The sequence below is a fragment of the Lontra canadensis genome, unplaced genomic scaffold (genome assembly GCF_010015895.1).
Source record: "Lontra canadensis isolate GAN:19392208 unplaced genomic scaffold, GSC_riverotter_1.0 scaffold30, whole genome shotgun sequence".
Lineage (NCBI taxonomy): Eukaryota > Metazoa > Chordata > Mammalia > Carnivora > Mustelidae > Lontra > Lontra canadensis.
The window spans coordinates 9,946,388-9,958,805 of NW_022631024.1; the positions used below are offsets into that span (position 1 = coordinate 9,946,388).

Consider the following 12,418-nt stretch of genomic DNA (forward strand, 5'->3'; position numbering starts at 1 on the left):
CCTTGGTTATTTTATTAAATCAGGGATTTGGCAAACTTGTATTCTTGCAGACTCCTCTAAGGCACGTGAAACGCCAATAAATAAAAGTACCACTTTTTTGGGGAGCCCTATGTTGTCCTCTTTTGCTCCTAAGGGCTCTGGCACCTGTCCTTTTCAAGGGCAGCCAGGGGAGGGGAGCATGACCAGATGATGGGCTGATGAGGGGCAACTGGGTGTGCTGAACCCCTACTCTGGGGGCTTGGTCCAGCTCTCCCAACACAAACACCCCACAGAGGTGCAGGTTCTAAGGCTCTGCCCTTACTAATGAGAGATCCGTGGGGCTCAATCTCCTGCTGTTCTCTTGCTTGAACTTGTTCCCTGGAGTCAGGGAACACTCGGCACCATCAGTGACCAGCAGCCCTGCTCCATGGACCCACCAAGCCTGCGCGTGCCTGTGACCAGTTCCTGCCCCCGCCCCCCCCCCCCGCCCTGCTTGGGACAAGGAAGGGCCTGGGCTCACGGGCTCCAGTGGAACAAGCTGGGGTGTGGGCTAGGGGCCAAATCCTTCCCTGACTGCTCTAAACCCTCCCCTTTCCCCAGAGCTTCCTCAGGACGCAGGGATACCAACCTTCTCCCCAAGATGATTTTATTGAACGCACACGCAACATTAAACCTTGGGTGCGAATTCAATACAGCAAGTGAAGAGATGACCATGCTCCTGGGACACGGAGGGCTCCCCACCAGCCCCCAGCACAGCCGGGGAGACAGGCCATGGGGTGGGCTCTGCTTCCCTGGGGCCCCACCATACCTCTTGTCCCATTCCCTGCCTACAGGGGTGGGGTGGGGAGATTTCCCTTCCCCAGCTGGGCTCAGGGGTCTGCCCAGGATGGGTGGGCAGATCTGGAACTTGTCTTGAAACACCTGAGAGGCCTGGGGGTTCCCGCGTGCCCAGACATCCCGCGGCTCCCTGTGCCCCCTCAGCAGCCAGAGAGGCCTCCAGGACCGAGCGCCCCTTGCCCAAGGGGGCTGTGCCCGACTCAGGAAGGGGGACCGTGCTGGGCCAGCAGCTCATCACATCCCCATGCCCGAGAACCTCAGGGCCCGCCCTCCAGGCCTCAGGGTCCCTCAAACGGGGACAAAGCTCCCCGGGGCTAGAGGGGCCTCTTGGGGCCCCCTTGCCCTGTCAGACACCTCTGAGACTGTGTGTCTGACCACTCACAAATAGGAAATGAGAAATCAGGTCAAAATGCTCACAATTTCCTGCATGTCTCAGATGGTTGTTTTCTTACATGGTTGGGCTGTATTTTAACTCGGTTTATTGAAACTAGTCAATTTTAAGATTCATCAAATCAATAAAGTAAAAAGGAAAAGATAGATAAAAGAAACAATAACAAAACATTTCAACTGAGCTTTGGTGACGGTGGCCTCAGGAATTTCTATGCTACGTGGGTGGGGGGGGGGTGGCTCCTGGCCCTTCTCCTGTCTCCGAACTGCGCAAGAAGCCGTCTGTCCACCCTGCCAGGGCCTGGAGAAGGGCTCAGTGCCCCCTGGCCATTCCTGACTCAAGGAGCCTAGGCGGCTGGGCCTCCTGCATCAGCCTGTGGCATGAAGCTTGTCTTCCCAGTTGGAATCTGGGTGCCTGCTTCTCAGCCCCGCCCCCCACAGTCCCAGGCACAAGAGGCAGAGCCCCATCTGAGTAACACAGAGCTGGAGAAACCCCAGCGGCCAGAGGGAGAGTACAGGACGGCGGCCTGCCTCCTCCTAGTGCACTCAATTTACCTGCTACTGTTTTTTCTCCTACAAATCCGAGTTGCTGGTGCTCCCAGCCCCCAGCCAGGGCCGGCTGCCCGGCTGTGTTTGGCTGTCAAGAGGGTTCCCAAGGACCCCTCAGCCCCAAATCCCTACCAAGCCAGAAAGAACTGAAGGTTGAGGGCTGGGGTGAAGATTGACGAAAGAAAGAACGAGTGTGCGTATTGCTAGAGAGGGTTTGGAAATGCCCCGTCCTAAGGCTGATTCTCCTTACTCCCAACTCCAAACCACAGGAGTCTGGTGCAGACATGCTCACGCGAGGCTCCCACGTGGCCTCCTGTGCTGGTCTTGGTGGGGTGCGGAGGCCGGGCTGCCGGTGGGCCAACAGGGCTGGGGAGGAGAGGCCTTGTGGAGCCTCGGGCTCCTCGTTTCTAGGGGGATGGTGGGTGGGGCCGGGTCTGGGACAGTCATTCGCCCAGCTGACCGCTTTAGTGCAAAACCTAATCGGGGTGCAGGGGAAGGGTGGCGGCAGGGTTGGGGGATGCCCAGGGGCTGGGCCCATTCCCAGGCCAGAACTGGCACCATTCTCTAGCAGCCAGACCTCGGAGATGGGTGGTATGCAGGGGAGGAGGGGCGGCAGAGAGGGGTCCCATCCCTTCCCACCAGTAGAACCTGGGCAGAAACAGAGCAGCAGGGGAAGCAGGGCCGGCTAGCCTGGGAGCACGGCGGCCCACAGTGCAGTGCAGGGGCCCGGCTCGCCCTCTTCCAGCGACCAGCTCACTCGAAGGTCTCCCACTGCTTCCTGAGCTGCTCTACGGAGCCCGGGGCTGGGGCTGGGGCTGGGCTCACATCTTGCCTGGTCTTCCGTAACAAATCCTCAAAGGGGTCTTTGGCCTCCCGAGGAGCAGAGGGCTGCGGTGCTGGCTCCAGGCCCTGTGGGGGCCTGGGAGGGAGGAGTGGAGGGTCTCCGGGCCTCGGGGCCAGCCCCTGCTTGGCCTCGGCAGCCCTGGCGCTTGAGCGGGCCAGGGGCAACGTTCGGATCCTTGATGGGGCGGCCATTGGGGGGCCCAGGGGCTGCAAGGGACTGGCAGGGGCACCCATGGGCATCTGGCCGAAGAGGTTAGGCATGGAGAGGGCAGACAGGTTGGGCTGAGATCTGTGTGGGACACAGAAGCCAGAATTGGACAGCAGGAGGCTGGGGGCAAAAGCGGGCCCCAGGGAAGCAGGAGGGGCCCCAAAAGGCCCGGCCGCTGTGGAGACCAGGGGCATGGCAGGCAGCGCCGCAGGCACAGAAGAGATAAAGGGGTTGAGTGATGGCTGTGGAAACGGGGTGGGGGTCCCCGCTGGTGGGAAGCTGAACTGGGAAGTGAATGAGGGGGCTACACTCGGGGCTGAAGGGCGCGGCGGAAGAGGGCTGCCTGACCAGGCCGTGTTAAGTGGGTCCAGGAGGGCCAACAGGGCGTCACTGCCCGAGCCCGTGGCCCCAGGGGCCAGACTGAGCGGCTGGAGCAGTTCGGTGGGTCCTTGTGGGGTAGCACTGGGGAGGAGCCCCGGGAACGGGGCCGGGCTCCGGGGAGCTCGCCTTTCCCGCTCAGCCTGTAGCCGCTCTGAGGAGAAGTCCCCGAGGGCGGCGCTGGCAGCCTGAAGTTTGGCTGGGCGAGCGGTGGGGGGTGGAGGCACGATGCCCAGCTCTGGGGTCTTCCTGCCCTGGGGCCGGGGAATGGTGATGCTGCCCGGAGTGGGGGTGGGTGCCTCCTCCTTGTCACTGGGGTTCAGGATGCTGTCCCGGGTCGGCAGCATGCGGGGCAGAGCCAGGGAGTTCCCAAGCAGGACGGAGGGCTTCTCGGGGGAGGTGGCCGGGGGCTTGCTGGGGATGGCCATGTCATCCTGGCCCAGGCTCCAGAGCTTGTTGTATGGGTGGGTGAGCTTCAAGGCCATCGGCATCCCACGGCTCCTGTCGCTCCTGCTCAGGTCCAGCCTCTGGGGGAGAGAGCGAGGGAGGCAGTGACCAGAGACTGACTTGGACAGACTGGAAGACAGCAGGGCCCCTTCCCCAGGACCCTCCCGGCCCCCGAGACTCAGGGCAGCTGGGGAGCCGGGCCCAGGTCACCAGCAGAGAGCCCGGGTCTGTCCTGATGCCAAGCCCAGGCTTTCCTCACTGTTTTCCTCACTTTTCAGACTCCATGCTGGGCTTATTTTTTTTTTTCTCACTGCACAAAGAGATTCCAGAAAAAGCCCCTATCCTTTTACATCGGTGTTGCCAAGAAGTTTTAAGAAAATGACTTCATTTATTGACCATCTACTGGCCGGGATTTCTTCACTTTTCAAAGCATGTGGGCACTTTTAATCACCTGTGAACTTGAGGACAAGCGAGGCACGGGGCCAGGGCAAAGGTGTCTTCTTTGGCAGGCAGAGAAACAGGACTGGGCTCCTATCCCGGCTCTGCCCCTCACAAGTGACACTACCTGGGCGTCAGCAGCAGGGACCGCGAACTCCCTGTGGGAGGGCATGTGTGGATTGCTGTATTCACCATGGTAGCTTCGGGAATTCCAAAGACCCAGCGACTCCGCCAGCAGCCTCCACTTGCAAGTGGGCAAAGAGGCCCAGAGAGGGAGTGTGACAGATTGCAAGTCATGATGGACAATAAGTGTCCCACGCAAATAATCCAGAACCCAGGAATTCTGACCCCGAGGTTCTCCAAGGAGACTTGGTGGGGCTGGGGTCCGGGGAGGGAGACCTGGCGCGGCAGCACACCTCTGCCCGATGCACACACGGACTCGAGGGGCTGATTTCCGTCAGGTGTAACGTTTCTACGGCCATCCCTGGCTGCTGGCCTGCCTGGCAGGGTTTGCAGGCAGAATGGCCCTGAGCATTGGCTGAGGATCCGGGAAAAGTCGCTGTTTCTCCCTTGGTCTCCTTCCCTGTCTCTGGGGGTAACTGCCTCCTGTGTGGACAGCGCCAGCCCTAGCAGGTCCCCGTCCCTGCCGGCAGCATACCTGATAGTCGAAGGTTCCCGGTTGCTCCCTCAGGTCTTTGGGGGTCCGAAGGTCCTCTAAGCTCTTGGCCTGGCCCAGTGGCTGCAGTGGGACCTCCATGTCCAGGTTGCTGAAGACATCTTCCAGAAGGTCGATGCTGGCAGCCCGGTCAGGCGGAGCCGGGGCAGGGCTCGTGGGCTCCCGCGCTCGCTGCTCTGGGCTCTCTGCCTCATCACCTTCCGCGCTGTCTGATTCCTTGAGCGTCCGGTAGGGCTGAGGCCTGGGAAGGGGCAGAGCAGCGGGTTCTCCCACCCAGAGCCTCCATGGGGGGAGCAAGCAGCCCCCACCCCCAGGAACCTGTGGGCCTTGAGGGGCACACTTGGGAGCCGTGGGGCCAGGACAGTGTCCTGGGGCCCCTGTGAGGGCTGGAGTCTGGGTAGGGGCACTCTGCCAGACCTGGGGCTGCATGTGGGTCTGCTGCTCAGTGTGGGACTCACTTGCACTAGGGGAGCCACCTGATTCCCTCGAAAACCACAGGACGCATCATATAACTGGCTAGTGGGCTTGCAGGCCATCCGGGCAAGGTAGGAGGAACGGGACAGGACTGAAAAGGGAAGAGGGGGCCTGCTTATTCCAGAGCCAGGCCTCTGCTCTCCCACCACCCTGTGGCTCAGAGGGAACTGAGCTGGGGAAAGTGTCCCCAGGGCGACTGCCCAGGGTGGCTCAGGACCCCCAGAGGGAACCGTGTGGGCCTCAGCCTGCGCTGACGGGTTCTAGCTCTGATCTTACCATCTCTTGCTATGGGACCTTGGAAAAGGTTCTTAACCTCTCTGAACCTCAGCCTCTCCCCATTCCAGAATGTACTTCCCTTTCGTGTGGGGGTGGTAATTACGTGAACCAACTAACAGAGGCTGTTCACAGCATTATGTACCTTTCACCCAGGCATAGATGACAGAAGGCTTCTTTTACTTTGCTTTCTCACAGGCCTGAGCCCTAGGGCACCACTGGGTACATGGAGAAGGGTGCCTGGATCAACCCTGAGTTGGCTCTGCCCTCTGCGTTCCTGCAGAAACTGCCCACAGCTCTGGTAAAGTGGGGGAAGGGCGCCACCTGCTGGTCCAAAGGCCCCCGTGCAGGAACCAGGGCAGGGACCATCCAGCGGAGGGGAGGGCTCAGTGAACATACTAGATCTCTCCGCAAGGACTCATCAGCCTTCAGGATCTCACTCAAGTTCAGAGAGGCTAAGTAACTCACCCTATGTCACACAGCAAAAGGTAGCCATGGACACCAAGTATGACAGCCTTCAAAAGTCCCCACTCACTCTAAGGCATCTGACCAAGGAATTAAAGACCTTTTAACCAAGTTTGAACACAATGAAGGGGATAAAGAAAAGTCCGAGTGCTCCTTACACTTAAGGAAAGAAATGTATTCTTTCAGAAAAAAACATTTTATTTTGACTTAAGATGGCCCAGTACCTTTTTTTCTTCTCCTGTGCAATTTATTTTTATTTATTTAACTTTAATTAACATATGGGTCACTGCCTTTTTAATCCCACACATGCAAAAGCCTGTACTTTTCATAGGTCCTGCTAAGAGAGTGAGCACTATTACTCTTTAAATAATTAAGGCATCAATGAATTAAAAGGTAGAGAGGAGACCCACTGGAGACCCCACTGTGGTGGGGAGTCCTTGGATACCACCCAGGCAGAGCACTTTTACCTGCAAGGTGATTTTGAGCTGATACATGGATAAGCATTTCTTATTCCAGTGGTTCTGCCTTTCTTTCAACTAATAGTAGAAATGATAATTGATACATTAGGCCAATGATATCAGATATCACCGCTCAAGACAAAGTTAACTTACTAAAATTTTAACAGAAAATTTTTAAAGAAAGATTCAACGTACAGAGAAGGTGGCATGTGAGTTTGGGCAACACTGACCTAGGCCACTGCTTTCTACGTGAGGGGATCAGGAGGGGACTGACACGCCTGTGCTCACTAGTGACAGAAAGGGCCAGAACCCTCCGACCCCTGGGGGGCAGTGGTAGGAGCAGAGCTGGGGGGTTAATCAGGTGCCCTGAGGAACCCAGAGGTCTGGCCCAAGGGAAGGGACCTGGGAGGGGGACGGAGAGATGAATCCCGTCTTCTGTAAGACCCCGGGGGTGTTCAGCAAAGGGCAGCTCTCTTCCCTGAAAGGCTCCCATTAAAGACAGACAAAAACTGTCCCTTTGCTCAATCCCAGCCCTGAAAAACCTGTGGGTAGAGAACTGGTGAAGGAAGGGAAACTGCCAAAGCTTGACACTGGGGGACGGCTGGATTGTGGGTGAACCTTCTTTTTACTCAGATGAGGCTCAGGTTATAAACAATAAAAATTATCTTACAGTCAGGATCAGTAAGACACTTGTCTCTGTCAGCAATAATATACACATTCCCTATCAATAAGTTTTTTTTTGTTTTTTTCTAAGCTTCAAATCTGACCCTCCATCTCCATAGTTTTTGGAAATGTGCTGAGATAAGAAGAGGTCTCAGGCATCAACAACCACTTCTGCTAACAGTCAAGTGCATTCTCCTGGGGGAGGGCCAGGGATTCAGCTCCCATCCCCTGGCTCCTCACCCCAGAGCCTGTGGGGCTGGCAGAAGGGCCGTCCTGGGCAGAGGCACACAAGGGGGCACTCACCCCTCGGGCTGGCACGGGGGCACTGGCAGGCAGCAGCTCCAGACAGCCCTCCCCCCACACAAGGGCAAGCGACACTGGCCCCCCTCCCCCATGCAGCCCAGGAGAGTCACCAAGTTGAGCTCAGAGAAATGGAAGAAGGAAGGAGAGACCATTCAAAGGGGGCGGAGAAGAAAAAGCTTTCGGTGAAGCCAGAGCTCGGGCCCTCTTGCCGCTGGCATTCATCGTCAGAGGAGTCTTCGGACAGGAAGACCGCATAGTGTCGCAAGGGCTTTACCAGGCTGGGGCAGAGGAAGACAAGAGAGAAGAGGCGGTTAGGAGGTACCCTCGGAAAGCCACGTGGAGGGGTGGGAGGGGGGTGGCCTCTGGGCACAGCGCCTGGCCCTGGGCTCCCTCCGCCAACCTGAGGTAGAGGCTCCCTGGAGAAGGCTGGGGGGAGGGCCTGGGAGGCCTGACAGGTCCCGAGGCAGGGAAGCTGGTCCCAGATAGGAAAGAAGCCGAGTGTTTGCCAAACATGTGATCCACTCTCCCATGACCTCATACCCTCCCCTTCCAATGAGATAACCCCAAATGAAGCAAAGAACAATGCACAAAGATGTTCACTGCTGCTTTGCTCACAATCTTCAAACACGGCACATCCTACATTTCCAGCAATAGGAGGCTGGTGAATTCCAGTATACTTGGCCAAAAAGGAGCCACCCATCACCCAGAATGTTTATAAAAGAGAAAAATCTCCACACCACGATGCAGAGCTGTGATTCTCTCTCACCTACTTATGAAAAAAGGCAGGGAAAAAAGATTGGAAAGGGATGTATGTACATGTCGACAAAAGCTAGGGGGCTCGGGGGTGACAGCCCCCCAACCTGCCTCCTTTAATTTTTCCGTGTCTTCTGCACTTTCTACAATGTGCGTATCAACTTCAGTAAGCAGGAAAACATAAAAACAAAGTTACAGAAGAAAGTGAGCCACGTGGAGGGGCTCGGGCTAGAGGGCCCCCTCCTGATTAGCGGCTGCTCTCCCGAGTCTCTCTCACACGCCTCTTCAGAGAGTCTTTTCATCTGTGATGTGGAAATTAAATATTCATTGTTATAAAAAATACATCTCCCTTGTCAGCCACCTGTGAGCTCTACCTCCATAAACACAAACACCGCGCAGCCCCAAGAAAGTCCACGCGGCCGCCATGAATTATACACCAACCTGGGCCCACGAGTGGACGGCTTGCGAGAGGGGAGCCGGACCCAGCAAGCTCGGGTCCCATCTGGCCCCCCGCAGCCGCTGCTCCAGCCTGCACGTGTGGCTGGACGGGCTCCAAGGATCCCCGGGGGTGGGGGGTGAAGTTCGGGAGAGGGTGGGGCGGGAAGTGTAGGGGTGTCCGAGCTGGGGGCAGTCTCCTCTCTCCCCACCCCTGGACACAGCAGGTCCTTTCTCTGCTTTCTGACGCAGTTCCTTCTGGGTTTCATGGCAAAAAAGGGCACCCCGTCTGAAGAAGTGAATGGGAGCCACGCTGGAGGGTGGTGAGGGACCGGGAGAGCGGGCTGTGTCGTGACCTGCCATCAGGTGCCAAGCCAGTTGTCTCCAGCGATGCGCTCATCTTCTGTAAGTAGAACCAGGGCTGGCCCCCAGCACTGCAGAGCTCCCTGGCCTGTGCCCACCTCGACCCTCCCTCCTCCTGTTATCCTTGCACGTCAGGCAGGCTAAGAGCTTTGTCCTCATACTGAAGCGGAGACCAAGGCTCAGAGAAGGGAATCCGTTTGGCCAGGGTCGCACACAGGGACAGGGAGGTGGTGGGTCACCGAACTCCTGTCCTTGCCCAGGCCACCTCCCTGGATGGTAAGGGACGCAGCCCTTCCTGGACCAGAGAGAGCATTGGCTTAGGTCGCGTGTTTTCCTCTGGTGTCAGGAAAGAGGGCGGGACGATGTGACCCACAGAATCAAGGCTGGCCGGCTCCTGCCACATCCCCTGGGACCTAAAACACGGTGTGGCAAAAAGGACCACTTCACGCAGCCACTGGAAAACCCTGCTGTGCATCACAGACCCAACCTTGTCACTCTCCTTCTTAATGCCTGCACATGCATGGCCCCAGTAGCAATGCCGAGGGCGTTGGTTGTGTGGAGAGTAAACCTGTTAAGGGTTCGGAACAATGAGGTTCAGACATTTACAGAATGGTTTACTCAACCGTTTAAAAGTTAGGGGGATGCACTCACTTCTAGCACTGGGTGGATTTCCCAGATAGGTGAGGAGGGCTAGAGGGGTAGACAGGTACCCTGGCCTCAGGCTCCACACTGGGGAGCTTGTGGAATGTGCTGGGTGGGCAGGGGCGAGGTCTGCGGGGAGGCAGGGCCAAGCCCAGGCTCCATGCAGGGTAGACACCGTGCTGTCTGCCCAGCCCTGTCCACTTCTGCTGCCTCCTCCTGCCCTCCCCTGCACAGCCCACAGAACCCCCTGTCACCTCTGCCTGGCGCGCTGACTGCTCTTCGGTCTGAAGACCCAGCTCGCTTGGTGTTCTCGAAAGCCTTCCTGGAACTCCCAGCTGGAGTCCTCCCCCAGATGGCGTTCACGTCCCCCTTGGGCTGCGTGTTGGGGCACTTCATTGGTATCCCTGAACTTCCTGCAGTTCCGTTTCTGAGTCGAGGTCCTCAAGGGCAGTGGCCTGGCTCGTCCTTCTCTTGACCCCCACGTGTGGCACGTTTGTGCAATGGAGGATCGTGATTGCAGGAATGGAAGCCAGTGCGCTGGGGAGACAAGGCAGGCCCCACCCCGTCCCCCATCTTCCTGGAGCCCCAGAACAGCACCTGTCCCTTCCATCCGCTTGCGGCCGCAGCAGAAAAGTGTCCCCTGGGGTCCTCATCTGTCCTCTGAGATGCTGAGACGGTAGAATGGGACATTTGGGGGTAGAGGAGCAGGAGGGAATCTCAGAAAAAGGTTTACGATAACATCGAGGGCCTTCACATGGGTGACTTCCACCCCTCCCAGCAGCCTAGCGGGAAGGCTTCGCTGCACTGATTTTATGGAGGACGAGCCTGTCATTAGTCCATCTGTCCATCCGTCCATCCATCTGCACACCCAACTGAGATGTACTTCTGGAGCACTTGTTGCGAGCAGACCCAGTGCCGGCTGAGCGCTGGGAATCACCGTGAGGAGAGACGCGACCACGGGCCCTGGCCAGGAAGTGACAAGCAGGGGTTCCAGGCCAGGACCCTCATGTCCCCGTCAGCCAGGCTGGTGGCAGACGTGCGTGAGGGGGACGTGCCCCCGTCCGAGCGTGCTCCCCTCCTCTGGCTCTGACGAGGAAGCCGAGATCACAGCTCCACACAGGAGCTGCCAGGAGTGTCTGGATTCACATGCGAGCAGAGAGCCTCTGTGCTGGGCTGGGCCACGGCTTCACCCAGCCAGGCTGCTGGAGTTCACAGTCCTGTCCAATCCCGTGTCCTCCCACACCGGTGTGGTGGTGGAGCGGGCCCAGGGGGCCAGAGGGGGAAGAGGGAACCTCAGCTTCCAGCTCACAAACCACTTTCCCTCACCAGTCAGCTCTCCTGGCCAGGCCAAGCGGGTTGGGTTGTGGCTTCAGTAAGAGGCCCGGGGTGTCTCCTTAACACACCATCTCTCTCTCCAGAGTGACAGAGAACCTTGCCAGGGGTGGTTTGGTCTGATCGGTGTTTTTTTTCAGGCTTCGGGCCACATGGATGACGGTGGTGAGACTGGCTGTACTTACAAGTGTTAGGCTAAATGTTGTTTTTACAGTTTCTCATTAATTCCTGATCACATCCTCCCTTTGCGGATAGAAAAGCCAAAGCTCAGAGAGGCGTAGTCACTGGCCCACTGTCACACAGCGGCTCTTGGTAGAGCCAGGAATCTGGGTCTGCCTGACTCGAAACCACTTTGGGGTCCTGCCTCTTCAGCCCTGCAGACCTGAAACAATGAAAGAAGGGGTAGGGCGTCCCCCTTCTACTTTTAATAAAAAGTGAGATTTCAAAATAAACTTATTTAAATTCGGCTGCTCATGTCCTCCTATGAAACATACAGCCAGATATTTGTCAGAGATAAAGGACGATTCGTTGAAAATGTCCAGGTTTAAATTTTTTATTAGCTTAAGGCAGAATATGAGGGAAAAAAAAAAAGTGTACCTCTTCCCTCATTAACCCAATTCAGCGACTACCCTGCAGTCTGCCACCCACCACTTGCCTGGATTTTCTTACACACAAAGAGCTGTCTGTGAAAAGGCAGGTCGTGGTGAACTTGGCTACCCGGCGAGGGCTGCCAGAGTCTTGGCAAGAAAGAAAGGCCCGCTGTCCATCACCATTCAGACCCCATCGTCTCCCACGGCTGCTCCCGCCTCTGCCCACCTCATCTCGGCTCGGAGTTCCCATGCAGATGACTTCCCGAACCCTTTCTAATGTTTGGTTTAACGTGTCGCCGGTTAGCGGGCGCGTGTGACAGTGGTGACAGGCGCGGCTGTTCCTTTTTAAATACCATGTCAGAGACACGGCGTCAGGAAGCAGGGACGTGCTCTGTGGCTCTCCGCCTCGCCGGGATCGCACCGGCTTATTTTTTAATGAGGAAGATCTGCATCTTGAGAGTTTTTTTCATGTGTCACATCGCGTGGACAAATCAGCAGCACGTCACGCTGGCCCAAAATGAAATGCTGACAAATGTAGATATTTCAAATTTAATTGACATTTAAATGTACTTGAGATAAAGAAGGGAAAAAAAAATCAGCAAGGACTTGGTCTCCGGAGGTAACGAGGGGAGCTGGTGATCATTTTTAAAGGATCCTTTCACTCCAGCACAAAGGATCTTTCCTTGGTAAATGTCTTGGCCACCCTGGCATCCTCTGATGACGAGGCTCTGGTTGGGCTGATGAGCGGGGACAGGCCCCAGGACGAGGCCAGGTCCTGCCTGCCCCGTGATGCCAGTCTGTCCCGCTTTCCACCATCCCCCACTTTCCAGCCAGATGAGCTCAGGAAAGTCATTTTACAGTTCCCTGCACCTCAATTTCTTAGCTGTAAAATGGGGATTCTACATCCCTCCTGATGGGGTTTTCG

The 12,418-nt window shown here is 57.0% G+C and overlaps 1 protein-coding gene across 6 annotated transcripts in view; it reads right to left on the minus strand.

The window, feature by feature from the left end:
• Nucleotides 1-1,272: 1,272 nt before the first annotated feature.
• DENND1A (DENN domain containing 1A) overlaps nucleotides 1,273-12,418 on the minus strand; it is a 496,671-nt gene continuing 485,525 nt past the window's right edge. For 3 of the 6 annotated variants that reach the window (XM_032865818.1, XM_032865816.1, XM_032865819.1), the window contains 3 exons: nucleotides 7,528-7,656; nucleotides 4,725-4,983; nucleotides 1,273-3,708 (listed from right to left, as the gene is read on the minus strand). In XM_032865818.1, the coding sequence (XP_032721709.1) occupies nucleotides 2,506-3,708; nucleotides 4,725-4,983; nucleotides 7,528-7,656 (1,591 nt within the window). In that variant the 3' untranslated portion in view covers nucleotides 1,273-2,505. The remainder of the gene's footprint in view (nucleotides 3,709-4,724; nucleotides 4,984-7,527; nucleotides 7,657-12,418) is intronic. The other 3 variants (XM_032865817.1, XM_032865820.1, XM_032865821.1) reach the window with 3 other exon arrangements.